Raw genomic sequence first — 22,265 nt, forward strand, 5'->3', positions numbered from 1 at the left:
CACTTCATCACTCTGGGACTCAGTTTCCTCATCTGTAAAATGAGAGTGTTGGACCTGATAGCCTTGAAGGTCCCTCTCAGCTCTAGATCTAGGATTCTATGATCCCTTAGACTGAGAGCTCCTCGAGGGCAGGGACTTTTGTCTCTTTTGTATCCCAGCACTTAGCACAGTGCCTGGCACTTAGCAGGTGCTTAATAAATATTTCATGACTGGTGCTGACATCTATGACCACATCTGTTCCTGTGATATCATCAGTGCAGGCATCATTCCCCCCCCCCCCCATTTCACAGATGAGAAATCTGAGACTCAGAGAAGGCAAGGAAAGTAGGAAGTGACTCAGGAAGGAGTGGAGTCCAGGCTGGCTACCCTTAGGACTAGCCCTCTGTTATACTGCACTGTTTCCTGGAAAGGGGGGAAAGAGTTAGTATGAACTCAGTTTGTCCACAAACATCCACTAAACAAGTTTCGGTGTTTAACATTCAATGCCCAGCTTTCAGTGGGGACAGGGACTGAACCTGTTATTTCATTACTACAGGGAACTCCTAGATGAGGAAATGCCTTCTACCAATGCAGGTAAGCCTGCAATTCTGCAATTCAGACTCAGAATTTCCTGGGAGGGCCTGGAAACAGGGCAAATGACTTGTTCAGAGTCACACAGTCAATGTGTCAGAGGCAGAACTTTTTAAACGCAGGGCCTCCCTGGCTATAAGGACAGCTCTCTAATCACTGTACAGCACTGCCTCTCCTAAGCAGTCAATAGACACGGAAAGAGGAAAGGAAGGGAGGGAGAAAGAGAGGGAGGGATGAAGGGGAGAATTAGAGAAAGGAAGGAAAAGATGGAGAAAGGGAGGGAAAGGAGGGAGAAGCAAGGAAAAGAAGGGAGGGAGGGAAGAACTCGAACTAGAGAAAGAAGAACACAGTTCCCCGTGAGTTCCTGTGAAGGGAGAGAGGGAAAAAGAGGGAAGGAAGGGCAGAGGGAAAGGAAGAAGGAAAGGAAGGAGGGAAAAACTAGAACTAGAAAAAGAGAAGAAAGCAGGGAAGAATGGAGGAAGGGATAGAAGGAAAGGAGGGATGAAAAGGGGGAGGGATAAAAAGAAGGGAGGGAGGAACAGAAAGAAAGTAGGACCATAGGTCAAAATCAAAACCTGACTCAGTCAGCAATGGGGTGTTACTAATCGAGATGTGCGATAAGACAGGGCCAAACAAGCCGCAGAGTCAGAGATCCAGCCACGTGCCCGTCCCTCCTCGCCCCGTCCCCCAGTCTGGAGGTCAATGGGCATGCAGGTTGTCCTCCCTCACCTCTGGAGACTACCCTTGAGGTCCGACAGCCGCTTCTTCTGCTTGCTGATGGAGCTACTGCAGGACGCCTGGAGTGTGGTCAGCTCTTCCAGCTTCTGCCTGTACACTTTGTGGGTTTCCTAGAAAGGAGAGAGAAGAAGCTTCACGAGACAAGATCAACTGACAAAGGTGACATCTGACACCCTCCAGAGTGTTCAGGTGGGACCGACACAGAACAGCTCGACACGGCCTGGCCGACGGGGGAGCCGTGCTAACGGGACCGCCAAGAACGGAGCAGGCTCACAAAGGCTTGGGCAAGACAGAAATACGCCAAAGAACACGGACCACCTCCAAAAGAAGAAACGCAGTCTACCAACAGCTATGACCACGTGTTCTGTACCACGTGTCAGAGACGGGCTAATCAAAACTCCACAAACTCAGCAAATCAGAAAGGAGAAGAAAAAGAAGGATGCGCTCTTCTGCTGGCAGGACTGTGGCAAGGCAGGCACGCTAATACATTGTTGGTGGAGCATGAGCTGGGCCAGCCATTTTGGGAAACGTGTGGAATTATCTGACGAACATCACTAAATTAGTCATAATTAATTTTCCAGTGATCCCCTCGGCTTTGCATATACTCTATGGAGGTCAAAGATAGAAAGTAAGACCCTGTAGGAGTTGAAATATTTAGAACAGGATTTTCTGTGGCAGCAAAGAACAGGAACTAAAGTGGTGACCCTTGGACTGGAGAATGGCTTAACAGTCATATGAGTGTAATGGAATATTATTGCCATTTAGAAATGGCAAATTGGAGGAATTCAGAACATCTGTGAAAACACTGGATTTGGGGTCAGAGAACCTGGGTTCATATCCCACCTCTGCCACCAGCTAGGTGGAGCAGTGCAGGAACTGGAGTCAGGAAGACCTGGGTTCAAATCCTACCTCAGACGCCTACTAGGTGATATGACCTTTGGCAAGTAATACAACCTTTATCAACCTCAGTTCCTCATCTGCAAAATGGGGATAATAAAGGACCTCCCTCCTGAGATTTCTGTGAGGATCAAGTAAGAAAACATGTCGTAAAGTGTTTTGCAAACTTTAGGAGCAGGTAGGTGGCACTGACCCTGGGGGTCAGAAGGACCTGAGTTCAAATTTGACCACAGACACTTCCTAGCTGTGTGACCCCAAGGAAGAAGAGGAAAGAACAAGTAAACCTTAAAGCATCCTACGAACCCTATCTAGCTATTAATGATATAAATAATAATAATATAAATAAACCTGTGTGACCTTGGGCACGCCTCTCTAAGTCTTAGTTTCTTATACTAGATGGCCTCTAAGGTACTTTCTTTTGGGGGGAATATTTTATTTTTTATTATGAATGTAACAGTCATCAATCCAAAGAACAGACAAAGGGATCGTGTATGGAACCACAAATTCCTATTCCATACAATTTGTTTTTAACAATATATATTAAACAGATCATGGCAGTAACGAAATTGCCTTGCGTACATCCCCCCTTCTGAATGTTTGGTTTTGTGGGCATTTTTTTGTCCTGCTGATGGTGAGATTATACATGTGCGCATGTATCTATGTGCATATGGAACTTCCTACTGACTCCAGCCCCCGAGAACTGTCCTTTGCACCAAATAAGCTTTCAGTGCAAACAAATCAACACATTCATTGTTGTTCAGTTGTTTCAGCTGTATCGACTCTTTGTGACCCCATTGGGCATTTTCTTGGCAAATATAGTGGAGTGGTTGGCCATTTCCCTCTCCAGTTCATTTTACAGGTGAGGAAACTGAGGCCAACAGGGTGAAGTGACTTGCCCAGGGTCACACAGCTAGTAAGTGTCTAAGGCCAGATTTGAACTCATGAAGATGAGTCTTCCTGATTCCAGGGCTCTGTGCACTATAGCGCCATCATAGCCATCTATGTCTCACTTGTGACCTGAAGTTCTCAGGGCCCCTCAACCTCTAAATCTGCAATCACATGATTTGTATGACTGATGAAAAGAGAAAAAGGAGGATGGTATACATACAAAATGACTCCAATAATATAAATCAAGATAACTGATCAGATGTAATGATCAAGCCTGGTTCCAGATGACTGAAGTCAAAACACCTTCTTCTGTCCTGTGGACTGGCTGTAGGATCCTGGACAAGTCATTTACTTTGTCTGGGCCTCAGTTTCCTCAATGATAAAATCCATAAAATGAAAGCGTTGGATTCAATGCCTCCGAAGGTCCCTTCTAGTTCTTAACTATGATCCTATTCTGCATCTAGGTGGTGCCATAGTGGATAAGAGCACCAGGCCTGAAGTCAGGAAGAATTATCTTCACAGGTTCAAATCCAGCCTCAGACACTTTCTAGCTGAGTGACCCTGGGCAAGTCACTTAAACCTGTGTGCCTCCGTTTCCTCACCTGTAAAAAGAGCTGGAGAAGGAAAGGCCAAACCACTCCAGTGCTTCTGCCAAGAAAACCCCAGATGAGGTCATAGAGAGTTGGACGTGACTGCACATCACCTTTTTTCCCCAGAAGAGAATGGAGGATTGTGCGTGCAAATTGTGCCACCTTATATCAGCAGCATTCACACTATTAGATGGCTTTGCTTAATTTTTGTTGACATTATAAAGGAGAGGACAATATGGTGAGGGTTACCCAGAAGTGGCCAGGCTGTTAAAAAACAAAACAAAACTTCGTGACTAAAATAGGTCTGGAGAATAGATCGTGTTATGGTCTGATGTGCACGGCGATCAACATAGGGCATACAAACCTAGGCATAAACATACCGCCAACAGACAGATAAATCCAGTGTATTATGCATTACTTCTTTTCAAATGTCTACAGATGTGATGAAGAAGATACAAAATCACTTTAAAATCCAGGACTGGATTCATGGTAGCTTTTTTTATCATGTACTTTCTCAGTGAAAGGATACAAATAGTCCAGCTCTCTTGCGTGTGGTACAAAGGAGAGCCTCATACTAGAAGAGACTGAGAGCCACTGGTGTAAACTGGAAGCTTCATGAGGGCAGGGAAGAAGTTGGATCTAAACTCTGTCTCTTCCCCCAGGGAAAAGCACAGGGCCTGCACCCCACAGGTGATTATCAATCACTCATTGAGCACCTGGCATCGGCTAAGGGGCCACACCCTGTGCCTGGTGCCCACCTAAGGACAGCCTCGAGGAGCTTCTACTCTAATGTAACCGTGTGGCTCTATTTATTGGGGGGCAGAGGGACAGCACATGGGAGAAAAGTGAACAGCAGGATGGATGGTGAAAGAGTCATTGTTTTTGGCCTGGACCTGTGTCACTGGCTTAGGGAATATCCCTTGGGAAAATGACCCTTTCAAAGCCAACTGATGACCGCTTAGAGTCTTAAACAGTAAACTGCCTGGAACAGCAAGAGGCGAAGTAGTAGTAGTAGTAGTAGTAGTAGTAGTAGTAGTAGTAGTAGTAGTAGTAGTAGTAGTAGTAGTAGTAGTAGTAGTAGTAGAAGAAAAGTAGTAGTCGTAGTAGCAGTAGCAGTAGTGGGCAGCTGGGTAGTGCCATAGTGGGTAGAGCGTCAGCCCTGGAGTCAGGAAGACTCATCTTCATGAGTTCAAATCTAGCCCCAGACACTTCCCAGCTGTGTGACCCTCAGCAAGTCACTTCACCCTGTTTGCCTCCCTTTCCTCATCTGTCAGATGAGCTAGAGAAGGAAATGGCAAACCTCTCCCATATCTCAGCCAAGAAAACTCCAAATGGGGTCATTTTACAGATGAGGAAACTGAGGCAGACAGAATGAGCCACCCAGGGTCACACAGCTAGTAAGTGTCTGAGGCTGGATTTGAATTCAGGTCTCCCTGACTCTAGGCCCAAGGCTCTAAGCACTGTGCCACCGAGCTGCTATCCTGTTATTTCATTGGCATGGGGGCTCCTTTGAGAAACCACCTCCTGATCAAAGCAGATTGACCACAGCTCTGCAGTTGCTAGTCTGAATGGCCTGGGGTCACTGAAAGGGTGCCGTGATTTGCCCAGAGTCACACAGCCAAAAGAATGTGAACCAGAACCAGAGGCCCAGGTCATCCTGACACTGAGGCCAGCCTACTAGCCACACCAGCTCTGGATATATGGACCATGAAATAAAGACAGAGCACTTAATCAGTAAAGCAGTTACATTAGAACTGTCACAGGGAAATGAATGGGCAAAAGCATTTTTGGGGGGTGGGAGGGCAGAAGGAAGGCCAGAGATTGGAGAAAGGTCAGGGAGATGCAGCGCAGTCCAAGGGCATTCAGGACTAGGGGGAGACCTGAGAAGTCACCTGTTCCCCTCATTCCCCCCTACTCCAATTTTACAGAAGACAAGGCTGCCTCGTCTGAGGTCCCATGGGTGCACGGGGCCAAGCCCATCCTTGAACTCAGTTCCCATCTCAAGGGTTCTCCAGCATTCTCTGTGCTGCTCCTCACTGCCGCCAACTATGTCTAAGGCATTGGGGATGAAAACAGCCCAGGTGCCCAGCATCGGCAGGTGAGCAGGATATGCCTCAGATCCCCACAGAGCAGGAATCAACCGAGAAAATAGCTTGTGGCAGAAACTAACGAGACACCTGGGAACACCCTCCATGAGGGATCTCTCCGTCCTGCAGACTCTCACAAGAGCTCGGCGTTGGCGCCGCTCAGCACAAGCCACACTGCATCAGTAAGCACTGAAAACACCTGGGGTGTATAGACTGAGCGCTGGAAGGGACGTTGGGGGTGATCTAGTTCAACCCTCTCATTTTTCAGATCAGGCAACTGAGGCCCAGAGAGGTAACAGGATGGGACCTCAGAAGACACGTAGCCCAATGTCCTGCATTTTACAAATGAGGAAACTGAGTCCAGGCAAGGTGATGTGGCTTAACCAAGGCCACCAGATAAAAGTCAGAACTTGAACCCACTTCTTCAGCATCGACATCCAGTGATCCTTTTACGATATCATGTTGTGTCCTAACAAACAAGCCGTCTCTCCCTCCCACTTTCCTGCCCACTTCTTAAGGTTTCCAAAGCAGACTGCCCTCTGTAATAACTCTGTGAGGCAGGCAGTCTGTTTGCCAATCTTTCCATTTTAGAGGGGGGGAAGATGAGGCTCAGAAAAGACAACTTTGACCTCGTGAAAATCTAGGGAGTGCAGGACCCCCAATCCCCATCTGCACCACAAATCCTATGCTGCCTTTGTATGTGAGGACCCCTGAACCTCAGAGTTGAAAGAGACCTCAGGGTCCATTGGATCTGATTTTTAAAAATCACCTTTTTACTCATTTATTTAGCCTTTTGATGAGGCAATCGGGATTAAGTGACTTGCCCAGTCACACAGCTAATAAATGTCAAGTGTCTGAGGCCAGACTGGAACTCAGGTCCTCCTGACTCCAAGGCTGGAGCTTTATCTACTTGCCACCTAGCTGCCCCCACCACCATCTTTTAAAAAATGACTTCAGTGGAGCTGATAATCACATCCTCTCCTCAGATCTCCCTGGATGTTGGCCCACGTCACCTCCTCCTCCTCTCCAGAGGATACAGAACTTGGCATATATCCCACCTCCGTGCCTTTGCATAAGCTGTTACCCCCACACCTGGCTTTTGCTCCCTCCTCCTGATCCTCACCTCTGTCTGGAAAAATCCTGCCACCTCCCACAGGAAGCCCTTCCTGATTCCCCTATCACTCATCCCCAAATTATCACATATATACTTCTTTTGGCTTATTGCCTCCTTCTTGAAGGATGAGGGAGGGGAAGAACTGTTTCCCCCTTGTCTTTGTATTGCCTGGCACACAACAGGAACTTAAGGAATAATGGAGTGGATTATGCCCAATGTCACAGGTGCTCCAGAAGGCTGGCTGAAGTCAAAGGAGCATGGGATGCAGAGGGGGAAAGACATTAGGGATTCTAGTCAACTCTCACTTACTGGGCAGCCCCTACTAACTGACAGCACTTACATAGCAGTGCAAGGTTTGCAAAGGGCTTTACCAATATTATCTCGTTAGAGCCTCACACTAATCCTGAAGGTTGAGTGCTGCTGTTATTCTCATTTTACAGATGAGAAAACTTGAGGTTGAGAAGTTTAGTGACTTGCAAGGAAGTCTGAGGCAGGATTCCAACCCGGGTCTTGCTGACTCCAAGTCCAGGCCTCTATCCACTGGGTCTCCCAGCCAAGTTATGAAGGTGCCCGGGGCACTGAGAGGTCCAGGGACCTGTCCGCTGCTGGTCCCACACAGATGGTAAGCGTCAAAGGCAGGACTCACTCGGTGAGTCGGCCACCAAGAAGGTGTGGAACCTGGGTCGCCCGACTCCCAGCCCTTTCTTTTCCAACCAAACCAGTATCCTCTTTTGTTGCCGGGCCTAGCGTGGGGTGGAAGAATGGGAGGAGGCTCCATATGACAGGCTGGCCCCACACTGCAACTCAGACTCTGAAAATAACCTGGGGGAGGGACTGAGGCAAATGCGGAGCTCCCTCCTTCCCTGGGCGGGGAGGACTGATAGGGTTCGTCTACAGTGTCCAGTGCCCCAACTCCACCTGCCCCTAGCAACTCACTCCTGATAAAAAAAATAAATAAATAAAAACCCAACCACGGCATCTGATCCCGAGAGGGAAGACAGTTGGGGAGGCCTAGAGGGAAGGGTGGTCGCTCCCAGAATACAGCAGGCCCTTCTGGGTGCTCATGTGTCCCCTCAAAGCAGGGCATTCATTAATCACAAACAAGTTTGCTTCCGTTAGGAATTAGAGGTATCTGCGCAAAGCTCTGTCCTCTTGAGACTCTGCCCCACAGGGCTCAATGACGCCAAGGCAGCACAGCTGAGAAACAGCTGGAGATGATTCCACAACACATTTCAGCGGCTGCGAAGCAGGGCAGGAGAGGCCCCAAATCTGGGTATGGGAAGGTGCTTGGGGGAAGAGGTGCCAGAAGGCTGGAGCCATCCTCATGGTAACTGATCCTAAGGCAAGGAATGAAGTCTGGCAATTTGGGCCCTCCACCAGCCCGGGGTGGAGGTAGAGGCAGCCAGGTGGATCAGTGGGCTTGGAGAAGTCCTTCCTCTGACACTTACTAGCTGTAGGACCCTATGTGAGTCACTCAACCTCTCTGTGCCTCAGTTTCCCTAGATACAAAATAGGAATAACAGTAGTATCCTCCTCACAAAGTTGCTGTGGGACCCAAATGAGATAATACTTGTAAAGCACTTGGCTACATATTGGCTACTATTATGAATAACCTCAGGCAGCTAGATGAATGGAGTGCTGAGCCTGGAGTCAGCAAGACTCATCTTCCTGAGGTCAAGTCCAGCCTGTGTGCCTCAGTTTCCTCACCTGTAAAATGAGCTGGAGAAGGAAATGGCAAACCACTCCAGGATCTCTGCCAAGAAAACCCCAAATGGGGTCAGACAGAGTCGGATAAGACTGAAAAACAATTCAACAACAAAATTAATAACCTTATTTTACAGATGAGGAAATCAAGGCTCAAAGTCACAGAACTAATACAGGTCAGAAGTGAGACTGGAAGCTACCTCTCTACTGACTCTTTCTTTACCTACACTGCTTCTCACGCTCGAAGGTGCCTCAAGGAGCACAACGCCGCAGTGGGCAGCCAGCCCCTTCCGAGATGAAGGGCCCCGTCACCATCACTGGCACCCTCAGTCTTGACCCTTTGGTGAACCGGTTTAAATCTGATGCAATCCTCTGCTCTTGAATCCGTTACCTATGGTCCTACAAGGATACTCCCTTGCCAAACCCCAACCTTAGATCACTCCCCCATCAGCCTTTCTCTTTCTACTCACCAGTCTACTGAAGAGAGCTGGAGGAAGTCACTAGCCAGAGCTGACTGAACCCTTTATACATTAATGTTACCTAATCCCAACTGGGCTCTCGCTGCTGCCAGGCAATCCTTTTACTGCTCCCTGAGTGACTCTCTAACCCCTGCTGCATAGAAGCTGTTCCAAACCTCCTCTTTTCTCCTCGAGCTTCCCAGATCACCCCGCATACATGAAGCCATCAGCTGTGAGCACCCTCTCCTCCGCTTCTCCCCTCACCACCCCTGGACATCTTCTATTCTCACCTCCTTTGACTCTGGCCCCCTCAAAATGTACCCCTCCATTCTTCTCCAGGAGATTCCACCCACAATCATTCTCCCCCCTCTGACCTTTTCCGCTGTCTACAAATACACTCCTAAGTCCCTCCAAACCTTAAAAAGCCCCCACTTGATCTGACAATCTCTTGCCTTTCTCAAACTCCTAGAAAAAGCCTTCTAACTCCTGCCTCTCCTCTCTCTTCTAAATCCTCTGAGATCTGGCTTCCAACCTCATCAGTAAGCTGAAGCTGCTCAGCCCCAAATCACCAATGGCCTTTTCCAAAAAAAAAAAAAAACCTGATGTACAGATATGACAACTTCCATGCCCAAAGACTAGAAAAAAGAAATTTTATCCGTGAAACTATGAATCTGGCTGTCCCCCTCCCTCCTCATCTCGGCTTCTGAGCTCCCCTGGCTCCTTTCAAGTCTTAGCCAGATTCAGAAGCCTCTCCCAGTCCTCCCCCGCCCCAAGCTTCCCCCAGTCCCTCTTGCCTATAGCTTGTCTGTCCAGAGTTATTTGCATGTTTTCTCCCCCAGTAGACCGTGAGCCTCCTAAGAGCTGGTATTCTGGGTTTTTACCCTTCTTTGCATCCTCAGCACTTAGCACCGTGCCTGGCACACATTTGGTGTTTAGCAATTGCTCATTGACTGACTGATTGAATCCCAATTATGCACACTTTGCTTTTTCTCCCATACAACAAATTGAACATGGCAACTCCAATGCTAGCCTGGATCTGTCTTAACTTCCTTCAGCTCTCTTCTGTATATCTTATCATTGTTCCATTGACTTATTATTACTACTCCCTTCCCCTCCAGGAGTCCTCCTCCCTAACCCCCCAAAAACAAATTCCTTCCCTTGTAACACACAAGCATAGTCAAATAAACCACATCCATGTCTGAAGCTGTATGCCTCCCTACGCCCCTGTAGTCCACAACCTCTCAGGGGCATGTTTCATCACTGGTCTTCTAATGGAGTTATCCCTGTATCAGAGTTCTTAAATCTTTCAAAGTCATTGACGATCTCAACTGCCAAATTGGACAGTTTCTTCTCAATCCTCTCTCTGCAGCCTCTGCCACTGGTGACTTCCTTCTCCTCCTGGAGGACACTTTTTTCCTCTGGTTCTTTTTTTTGGGGGGGGGGTTGGTTGACACTGGTCTATCCAGGTTTTCCTTTTAATTGTCTGACTTTTCCCTCTTTGTCTCTTTTGCTGGATTACCAATTATAGCAATGGTGTCAAACTCACGTAGAAACGGCAGTCATTCATTCACACATCCATAGGTTGATTTAGTTTGAAAATATAATGCTACCTGTGTCTCACTGTATTTTTATTTATTTATTTTGTTAAATATTTCTCAATTCTCTTTTAATCGGCCTGGTCACACTCCTCAGATCTATAGCACACCCTCTCCCCAAGGCTCAGCCCCAAGCCCTGCGTTCTCTCTCTGCACTCTGCCTGACCTCACCAGCTCTCAGGGATTCAGTGATTCTCTCAGCGTAGATGACTTCCTGATCTAGGTATCTGGCCCAGATCTCTCTCCTGAGTTCTAGTCTCCCATCTCAAACTGCCTTTTGGACACGTCCCACAGGCCTCTCAAACTCAGCATGTCCCAAACCAAACTCATTCTCTTCCTCCACAGCCAGGCCTCCTCTGAACTAAACCTCCTCAGTCCAGGTACCTTCGGACTCCCAGCCCAGAAGCTTCTCATGCTGACCACAAAGCTCTCCAGTCGTAACAGTAACTGACAACAGAATTCTCAAATTCTACCTCTGGTAAAATGTTTTTTTAAAAAAGTGCCTGTCTGCCCATGTGTAACCTATATCAAACCACTTGCCTTCTCACTGAGGGGGGAGAGAAGGGAGGGAGAGAATTTGGAACTCAAAAATGTTTTTTAAACGTTAAAAACTGTTTTTGCATGTGACTAAGGGGAAATGTTAAATCTAAAAAAATTTCAAATATTGCTTTCAGTGGGAGGGAAAAAAGACAAACTGGATATAGCAGAAGGAAACAAGCATTTATTAAGTATCTACTGCATGCTAAGTACTTATAAATATGATCTCATTTGATCCACACAGCAACTCACGGAAGCAGGTGCTATTATTATCTACAGCTGAGGAAACTGGCAGCAGGTAAGTGACTTGCCCAGAGTCACACATCTGTAAGGATCCAAGGCAGGATTCGAATTCAGCACTCTATTCACTGTACCCCCCAGCTGCCCCTGTACATAACAGGAGTTCAACGTTCCAAAGTTTCATATAAAATCCCTTTTAAAAAGTCTTTGCACGCTGAAAAATTCATGATTTTTTATGAGTTTGTAATAAAACGTTTTTTTAAAATGAAAATAAATAAAATTGAATACTACAGCAACGACAGTGATAAGATATCATCAAATAATTAGTCTTCCAGGTTTGCAACTTTCCCATCATCCTCAACTCCTCCCTCTCACACATTCAATCAGCTGCCCCCACCCCCCCACACAATCTCTCTTAAAGAATCACCAGAATTCAGACCGCTCACCGGCTCTCCCCTGGACTACCGTGACAGCCTCCCAATTGATCTCCACTCCAATCCTTCCTCATCTACTCAGCTGTCAAAGGGATTTTCCTGAGGTGTAAATCTGACCGGTGACTCCCCTAGTCAATTAACACCAGGAGCTCACCCACCCTCACTTCTGGGATGAAACGTAAACACCTCTGTATCCTGGAGTTTAGAGCCCTTCACCACCTAGCCCCTCACTACTTATCCTACCTTTTTACACATTCTTCTAGTTCCACACTTTATGATTTAGTGCTACTCTTCCTTACACACACACACACACACACACCACACACAAAATGTCCCATTTCCTACCTCCGTGCCTTTGTACTAGTTTTTTTTTTGAGGCTTTCCCTCCTCATCGCTACATCTTAGAATCCTGTGATTCCTTCAAGATTCAGCTCAAAGGCCATCTTTTACTTGAGATATTCCTTGGTCCTCCCAGATCCTAGTGATTTCCCAAACAATACTATCTCGTATCTGTCTATATGTGCCCTACATAGAGGCGCACTGGCCCAAGGGATGGAACATAAACACCTTGCGGACAGGGGCTTTTTCTATTTACCTCTTACCTTCAGTACCTAGCATGGTGCCTGGCACACAGTAGGTGCTTAATAAAGGCTTGACTGACAAGAAACAATGCTCTTTTTTGTATAGTCCTATGCTATTGTTTTTCTGTCCGGACACCAATGTAGGGAATCCTGGGGGGGAAACATCTCTGCCAATGCAGATCTGAGTGGCCGGGAGCACCGAGATAAATGACTTGTCCTAGGTCACTCTGTATGCATGGGAGGCAGGATGTGAACCCAGATTCTCCTGATTCTGAAGCAGCCAGTCCTCCATTCACTACTGGAGACCCAGCTGCCTCTTCGTGTGCCCTTAAAACACTGTCCAGTGTGGGAGAGGTTTATTCCAACTTTAATACACAACAGAACATAATGGGATGACCCCGAAAAGGAGTCTGAAGACTTGGGTGACATTGGCTGGGTTCAAATACTGCCATAACCAACATCTGCTTCTCTGTATGACCATGAGCAGGGCACTTAACCTCTCGCAGGCCTCATCTTCAAAATGGGACACGAATACCCTTAGGGACTTCAGGACCTGGAGTTAGGAAGACCTGAGTTCAAATCCAGCCTCAGATACTTAGTTGTGTGACCCCGGGCAAGTCACTTAACCTTTGTCTGCCTCAGTTTCCTCATCCATAAAATGGGAATAATAATATCACCTACTTCCCAGGGTTGTGGTGGGGATCAAATGAGATAATATTTGTAAAGGACTCTGCAAACCTTAAAACGCTATATGACATTGTTGCTCAGTCATTTTCACTTCCAACTCTTTCCTGTCTCCAACTGGGATATGACTCATTCAGTAATATCCAGCTCTTCATGACCCCATTTGGGGTTTTCTTGGCAAAGACACTGGAGTGCTTGGTCATTTCCTTCTTCAGCTCATTTTACAGATGAAACTGAGGCAAACCGGGTGAAGTGACTTGCCCAGGGTCACCGATCCATCTGAGGCCAGATCTGAACCCGTGAAGATGAATTTACCCGACTCCCCGCTCGGCGCTCTGTCCACTGCACCACCTATATATGTGCATCTCTCTCAAGGCAGTCAGAAGGTTCAAATGCGATCATTTCGCAGAATGTCAGAGATGAAAGGACACAGAGCCTCTTTAGTCCAACCTGCACCTGAACAAGGGTCCCTTCCACATCGGCCCCAACAAATGGCCAGTAAAAGGGAAATCCAGCCCTGGGAGGGAGCTGCCCGGCTCGCTGGGGGCAGCCCTGCTTGGTAGGCAGCTCCTCCTCATACTGGGCAGAAATCTACCTCCAGCTACCCCACAGGCACATACCAGCTCCCTCCCAGGATGGAGGCTCCCTGAGGGCAGCTGAATTTGTCTTTGTATCCCAGGGCCTGGCACATGTTAACAGTCTCATGTTACAGATGTGGAAACGGAGGCCCAGAGAGTCACATGGGACAGAGCCAGGATCTGAAATCAAGTTTCGTGACTACAAGCTCAGTGCTCCGAAGTCAGCGCGCTTTCCAGCTTTACGTAAAGGAGTATTATTGTACGAACAATCCCAGGAAATCCCACTCAGGAGGGGCCACAGGGCTTGGGGGTTTTCCCATTTTTAGATGCCAAGTGGGCTCCCTAGCTTCCAACACTTGCTGCGCCTGGGGCCCCACGTGAGAGAGGTGAGGCCAGACTCAGCCCAGCTCCTGCTGGCACCCAGCCACTGCCGGCACGTCTAAGGCAATGGACTGTTTACAGGGCGCTTTAGAGGCCTTCTCTTCCGGGGCCTCCCAGCCGCCCTGGGAGGCGCCACAGGCAGGAACAGTCCCATTTTACAGATGAGGAAACGAGGCTCAGAGACATGAAGCAAGGAGGCCACAATGTTCACCAGTCATCTACTCAATGATTACAATGTGCCAGGTGCTACACTAAGCTACAGGGATAAAAAGAAAAGGAAAAAGCAATGACTGACCTTCCGAGAGCTTATGTTCTAATGAGGATGACAACACACACACACGCATAAACATACACGCACGTGTGTATGACATATGATACGGTCTGGTTTTATACACACATACCCATGTAGACAGATGTGTGTGACAATATATACATATATACATGGGTATGTGTGCATACATACACACTGATGTGGAAATACATGTGTGTGTGTGTATACACACACTTATGAGATAACACATGTATGTATATATATACACATTCATGTAGAGATAGATATGTATGTAGACATACTTATACATGACCGTATAATATATACACATGTAGGCATACACCTATATATGGGTATGTATGTGTATATACACACGTGGACAAATATAAGTGTGTGCGGATAATACATACATACCTATGTGTGCATATATACACTCACCTCTATATATGGGCACATATGTATACAAACATACACACTCCCATGTGTACATATGTTGTGTGAATGTTTACATACATATGGATATGTGTATATGTATGCACACACATCAATGTGGATAATACATACATACACACACACCTATACATGGGTATGTATGCGTATACCACACACCTATGTTGATATCTGAGTGTATGGATAACATATACATACACCTTTACATAAGTACATGTGTGTATATCTACACACACATCTATATATGGGTGTGTATGTGTATACACACCTATGTGGATATCTGAGTATGGATAACACATACATACATATATATATATATATATGTATACACACACACCCCTTTATATAAGTGCATGTATCCATGTGTGCACACACATCCATGTGGCTATACATATGTGTGGATAATATGTACATATATATACACACCTATATATGGGTATGCATGCATATACACACCTATGTGGATATCTGAGTGTATGGATAACATATACATACATACACCTTATAAGTACATGTGTATGTGTGTACACACACACACACACACACACACACACACACACACACACACGGAAGGTGGTCTTTAAGAAAAAGTCAGAGGCAGCTGCAGCTTAGGGAATGCTCCCTGCAGAGGGTGGCCCTTTGCTGAGTTCTGAAGGAGGAGGAGTGTCCCCCTAGCCCCTGGCACCCTCCAGGCCCCAGGTCAGGGCCCCCCACTTCACTCGCTGCCTCCATCCCTGAAGCTCCCAGGCTCCCAGCTCCTGGCAGCTGCCCCTGGGTAGCTGAGCCCGGCACTGCCAGCCTGGCTGGCAGAGGTTTCTGCTAAAGGGGACAGAAAGGTGGCTAGGGGACAAATGACGACGAAGCGAGCATCACAGGGAACAGCATGACCTTGGCTTGGTTCTCTTTCTGGCAAATGCTGGGCCAGGTGACTGGGGTTTCTTGCCCAGAGAAAAGATCTCCCTGCTGAGGGGACACCTGCTCGAGGCCGGACAGAGGCTGGGCACTGGGAAGAGGCAGGAGGCTCTATCCAAGCCAAGCGGCAGCCAGGAAGCCTGGAGCCAGATAATGGGGGCAAAAACAAAGCTCTGCAAGGCGGACGGGGCGGTGAGATCAACGGATGTAACACATGGAAAGCGCTCCACAAACCTCAAAGTCTAGCTGGCAGAGAAATGCTAGTTATTGTTATTGATTCTTACTATAGGGCTGGATTTGGGTTCAAATTCCACCTCTGACACTTAGTACCTATGTACTGACCAAGTCACTTAACCTATTTGCCTCAGTTTCCTCATCTGTAAAACGAGGGGGTTGGACTCAGACGGCCTCTAAGTTTTTCCAGCACAAAATTCATGACCCTTTGACAAAATGAAAAAGTCCCTAGACCCAAGGGTTTACATTACGAGGGGGCACAAAATGGGAAAAGATAAGCCTACCCAGGATAATTTGAGTTACAGAGCACTAACAGCTAAGGGGATCAGGAAAGGCATTCCATGGGCAGAGCACTGAAGGATGCTAGGGGATCATAAGAAGTGGAGGTGAGGGTGCACATTCCAGGTACTGAGGCACAGCCTGGGCAAAGACACAGAGGCAAGAGATGAAGGGTCAAGCTTCTACCCCGTGGGAAGGCAAATTCAATTCAATGAAGATTTATTAAGTGGTGCTACACACAAACGAGCCAGTCCCTGTACTCAAGGAGCCAAAAACCACCAGTGTGGCCAGAAAGGCAGGTATGGGTTGGGGGAAAGGAGGCTGTAAAGAAAAGGCAGCTTTGAGTCAGGGACCATCCGTGCTTCTCCACCAGCAGGCCGAGGGCAGGCAGGCCCCAGGCTTCTGGGCTCACTTCCGAGCAAGGAGGATGGGGGGGCCAACAGGTACCTCTGCTGTAAGCAGCAGACAGGAAACACTCACCCAAATGGCCACCTCAGCACCAGTGAGTGACCTTCTGCGGTCACACCATAGGCCACAGGATCAGGAGGATATGCTGCCCTAGCTGAAACACACCGGTATCCACGCCATCCTGCCCCACCTACCAGACAGGTGCCCCAGGGCCCAGTTTGCTCACCCCAGGAAAGCCCCCAAAGGCTTCTGAAAGAAAGCTGATTTATCTCTTCCAGTGGAACGTCCTCAAGTTTTAGAGAGGGGAAGGGAGGGAAGGAAGGTTCCAGCAACCCCCCACCCCCTACTCAGAGATGAGCATGCTTCCTCTTTTCAGTCTGCATTCTCTAGAACTGGAAAAACAAAAAGCCAGGGACATCAGACATCGCTCCAGAGGTAGCCACGACCCAGAGAGGGGAAGAACAGGACACAGCAGCCAGAGGTCCCAAATGTGGCAAAAGCCAACACTGAAGGCCACGGAGGCTAAAACTGGGATTTAAACAGTAAAAAGACTTTGTGCCCACAGCCTGCCTGGCATCCAATACTGATGCATCTCCCAGCCCCTTCCCTTGCCCACCAAGTGAGATGCCTCCCCTTGGAGATTCACACATGACTCACTGTGACTTTCATTCTGGAGCTCTCGGACCCCACAGTTAACCAGGGAAGGGGAGCAGACTCCCTTTGACTTCCGTCATGGGATGGTGAGTGACCGGCACACAGTCACCTGAGCGGCCAGGCCTGCCAGCAGGGGCCTTTCCTTCTCATCCCAGCCCCCTCCCCAGCCTCCTTCCATAAACGGGAGGGACATCAGTCTCCTAGGTCAGGTCCTCCCTCAGTCATCCACCTAACATCTACAAACCTAGACGTGCGGTCTGTGTGGCTCATTGTGTGGACTGAGTGCCAGGGATGAGGCCCCTCCAAAAACAGGGTTCAAGTCCTCTCTCTGGGACTTACCGGCTGTGTGGTTCTGGCCAAGGTGATTAACCTCTCTGCTGTCTAGTTACCTCATCTGTAAAATAGGGATAATGCTTGTGGTAGACCTACCTCCCAAGGTCAGGGTGTCTGGGTTGTTTTTTCTTTAAAGAGGCAATATGAACACTAGGAGTCAGGGGGACCCGAGTTCAAATCTGGCCTCAGACACCTACTTTGTGTGACCTCTGGGCAAGTCACTTCACTCCGTCTGCTTCAGTTTCCTCATCTGTAAAATGAGATCAGGTGACGTCTGAAGCCCCTCCATCCCCAGAGCCAGTGAGTGGTGGGCCCTGGCCACTGGCCACTTTACCCTCTAACCAAGGGTTCCATTTCTGACCTCAGGCAAGGTAGCCCCCAAAGCCTGGGAAAACAGCAACTCGCCAGCCATGTAAATTGCTCCTTTGCAAGCTTAGCCTGCCAAGACTTGCTATCTAATTGCTGTTAATTGCATTGATTACACAGCTCAGAAGTGTCAGCTTCCACCTCCTCAGCCCCGGCAAGGGCAAAGGAAAAAAATATTAACAACAATAACCCAAAAATCCCAACCTCCTCCAACAGATAGACACATACACACACCCCTCCCCACTCCCCCCAGGAATCCCAAAGACACAGGAGGAAAAAGCCAAATTGAGCGTCAGGAGCTGGCTGGACTTCTATCGTCTGAGACCCGATGAGAAAGCTTGGGATAACAGGCTTTGATCCATTTTTGGGGGGAGGGAGGTAGAACTTAGGAATGGCTCTCAGGGTTCCACAGCAGACTGCTATCTTGGTAGGTTTCTAGAACTGGAGTTGAAAAGGACCTTGGAGACCATGTAGTCCAACAACTCCCTCATCGTGCAGAGGAGAAGAGTGAGGACCAGAGGAATGAGGTGCTCAGGGATCACACAGGTAGTGTTAAAGGTCTGCCTTAGGTCCACAAAGCCAGTAAGAAGAAGAACCAGGATTTGAACCCAGGTCCTCTGGCTCCAAGTTCAGCCCTCTTTCCACAACAACAGGAGGCCACCCATTTTCCAAGAGAATCAAGATACTTAGAGCTGAAAGAGCCGCTAGCCCAACTGTGCCCCTTGAGGATGAAACTGAGGTACAGAAACAGTAAGTGACCGGTCCAAGTTCACCCATCTCACAGCCTCCCCAACTTCGGATGCTTTGGGAAACCAGCCTCGAGCCAGTCAAGCAAGACTGAGTGAGCGCAGCTCGGACAACAAAGTCTAAGCTTCTTCTGCCTTTGGCTGGCAGAGGGAAGAAGGGAAACGGGACCCAGGCAGACCCCTGGGCAGAGAAGCAGTGCTCAGACAGATAAAGCCCCTGGAGCTTCCCTCCTCAACCAAAAAGACAAGATAAACAGATTCAGTAGGCCTGGTCTCCTTGGCCAAGTCCCTCGTCCTCACAGAGGCTGGGTTAGCTTGGATCCCCACCCCCTGGAAGGGTCACACCCTCTCCCTAACAGCCTGGATCCTGGGCCCTCAGAGAAGCCTTATCACCAGGAAGCCAGGTGTATGGCGGGTAAGGGATGAGCTGAGCAGCCTTTCTTTTCGAGGCAGCCTCCCAAGAGGGAGGCCAGCCAGGGCTGACAGCTATCACCTGCAGTACTAGGGCACACACTGCACAGATGGCCAGGTTGTGTGGGGATCCTTACGGCTCTAAGTGACACCAAAAGGGGTGGTCCCCTAGTTGGCAGCTAGGTAGAGAAGGGACATGGAGGTGGAAATGGGGAGCTAGGAATGGAACAGAGTTGGGGAGTAGTCCATCGAGGATGGGGAGGGGAGGTCACCCAGAAAAGAAGCTACCTCTGAGGCTCCTGCTTCCCCTAGGGGGCACCTCTTCCCTCCCCAACCCAGAGGTTTGTTTTCCTCTCTGAGACCTGACCACCTACCCATGAACCCCTCCCACCCCCACAGCCATCAACCAACTTTCTCAAGCAAGCTCGTGTCTGTGTGTGCGTGTGTGTGTGAGAGAGACAGACCGATAGAGAGAGAGACAGAGAGACTGAGAGACACTGAGAGACAGAGAGACACAGAGAGAGAGAGAGAGAGAGAGAGAGAGAGAGAGAGAGAGAAAGAGAGAGAAAAGAGAGACAGAGAGACACTGAGACAGACAGAGAGAGAAGGAGCAGGGACAGATGAGAGCAGAGTTAGTGCCAGGGAATGGGCTCCGCCTGCCAGGGATCCACGGGTGCGTTCCCCCCAGTCCCTTACCGGCCAGAGGGTCTCGGAGAGAACGGACCACAACAAGGGGAAGGGCCCAGCCCCGGGCGTGCATGCACAGAGGGCACGGGGCTCCCCGCTGTGTGCCCCGGGACAGACCCAGGCCCCAGCCCCGGGAAGGCCCTGGGGTGGGGGCGGGGAGGGGGCTGGAATGCAAGCTCCGGGAAAGGGAAGGGACACGCGGGAGGTGGGATACCGCGCTCGCTCCGAACCCCCCGGGCCCCACCTGCAATTCCTGGAATTCCTCCTCCAGCTCGTGCCACTCGCGTTCGCATCGCTCGAGCTGCGCGAACATGGTGCAAGGCGGGCGGTGGCGGCGGCGGTGGCGGCGGCGGTGGCGGCGGCGGCGGCTCCTGCTGCAGCTCGAGCCCCGTCTCCGCCGCACACCCCGCGCACCCCGCGCGAGCTCCTCCCGCCCACGCCCTCGTCCGGCACCAGCTGTTCCTGCGCGGCCCGGAGGCACGCCCCCGGTGACGTCACGCACACTCCGTCCCGCCCTCCCCGCGCAGCCCGGGGCGGTGTGGGGCTGGTGCGCACGCGCATGCTCCCTGACCCCTCTCGTCCCGGGCTCCCTCCTCTAAATGCCGGAGCTCCCCGGACGAGGGAGGCGCGCTGGCTGACGCCGATGCCCTCGTTCCCCGCTGGGATGCGCTGCCCCTCGCCAGTCAGGGCCAAGTCCTTTCCGCCAGGAGTGCTTCAGGCTGAAGTCTGAGCCCCCATTCCAGCCCCACCCCCACCTCGACTTGCTGTCTCGGCAGAGCCCGCCAAGGTCACTAGCCCGAGACCTACCCGAGGAAGGCAAGCAAGGGACCGCCTAGTCACCCTCCCACCCCCACCAGGCGGCATAAAGGTGGGCGTCATTTTAGCCCGTTCTAGAGGTTTTTGCTGGATTAGGAAGGGAAAAGCAGCTCCGCACCCCCAGCCCGAGACTTCTTTGTCCTGGGAGAAGGCACCTCCTTTACTTTTCCACCCGGATCTAGGATTACTCATGCGGGTGCATCTCGGCGTGGCAGCTGTTGGTTTCACTCCTGTTTGTGGAGGTTTCTGGTAACCCTCCTGCCCACATTTCTTTAGACTTTCAAAGCTGGAAAGCACCTTAGAGGTCATCCAAAGGTAGAGTCACGCATGAGGTTTTGAAGGTGAAGAAACTGTCAAGCCCAGCTCCAAGGGAAATATGCTTCAGTTCTCTCCCTCCCCCACCCCGCCCCAGACCCACGTTCCCACTAGGTCATAATCTAGAGCTGCAAGGCTGCATAGAGGCTACCTCTGGTCACCTTCTCCCCCCCCCCCGACCCCACTCAAACTCCTGTGGCTCCCTATTACCTCCAGGATGGGGCCCGGGGACCAGTGATGTGATTTTGAATGGTGGCAATTTGCGTGGCTAGAGGGGGTTACCGGATAAGGAAACTCCAACCAATGCAGGACAGAAACTTCTCTGCAACTTCAGAGTACTAGAAAGTGGGCTGGAGCCCTGAGAGATCAAGTGACTTGCTCAGGGTCACACAGCCAACATGCATCAGACTGGACTTGAATCCAGGTCTTGGTGGCTCCAAGACCAGATCTCTCATTTACTAGGACTGGCTTCCTAATTCCCTCTAGGATCAAATATCCTATATATATAAACAAATTCCTTTACTCCCTCTCATTACATAAGCATTTTAATATAATAATAATAATAATAATAACAATACCTAACACTTAAAAAGCATTTTAAGTTTTGCAGAGCACTTTACAAACATTATCTCATTTTATCCTCACGACAACCCTGGAAAATAGATGCTCTTCTTAGCCCCATTTTACAGATGAGGAAACTGAGGCAGCATTTAATGTACTTGCCCCAGGGTCACACAGCAAATAAGTGTCCAAGGCTAGATTTGAACTCTGGTCTTCTTGACTCCAGGGCCAGCACTCATTCTATCCACTGGGTCACCTAGCTGCCTTTAAAGTTCTCTACAACCTGACTCCTTCCCTCTCCATTCTCCTTAACGTATTACTAGCTTCAGGAAACTCCAGTGCAGTCATACTGAGCTACTTCCCCTTTTCCTCGCTCCGAATTCCCATTTTCATGGCTTTGCTCTGCTTGTCTCTCACGCCTGGCATGCTCTTCCTCCTCACCTCTGCCTCTTGAAAATCCCTGATTCCTTTAAGACTCTGCTCGAGCACCATTTTCTGTAGGAGGCCTTTCGTTGTCCCCTCAGTCGATCTTCTCTCACTCACTAGGTGTTTGATTCTGGGCACATCACTTAACCTCTGAAAAAAATGTGGATAACAATAGCAGGATCAAATGAAAAAAAAAAGTCACGTAAAGTGCTTTGCAAACCTGAAAGCTCTATATACATGCTAGCTAATGGTGATGATGGTATTTCCTTCCCCTCCAGTGTTACCTTGTTCTGCTTTGTATGTGTCTTGTATATACCTCT

General features: G+C 49.2%; 1 protein-coding gene across 1 annotated transcript in view; it reads right to left on the reverse strand.

Annotated features, from left to right (window-relative positions):
• Nucleotides 1–20,290, reverse strand: part of TMEM120B (transmembrane protein 120B) — a 44,911-nt gene extending 24,621 nt beyond the window's left edge. The window contains exons 1-2 of the mRNA XM_020970276.2: nucleotides 20,072–20,290; nucleotides 1,300–1,418 (exon numbers count right to left, since the gene is read on the reverse strand). Of these exons, the coding sequence (XP_020825935.1) occupies nucleotides 1,300–1,418; nucleotides 20,072–20,140 (188 nt within the window). The 5' untranslated portion in view covers nucleotides 20,141–20,290. The remainder of the gene's footprint in view (nucleotides 1–1,299; nucleotides 1,419–20,071) is intronic.
• Between the last annotated feature and the right edge of the window lie 1,975 nt (nucleotides 20,291–22,265).

Source organism: Phascolarctos cinereus, unplaced genomic scaffold (assembly GCF_003287225.1).
Source record: "Phascolarctos cinereus isolate Bilbo 61053 unplaced genomic scaffold, phaCin_HiC Scaffold_4;HRSCAF=312, whole genome shotgun sequence".
NCBI classification, from domain to species: Eukaryota; Metazoa; Chordata; class Mammalia; order Diprotodontia; family Phascolarctidae; genus Phascolarctos; species Phascolarctos cinereus.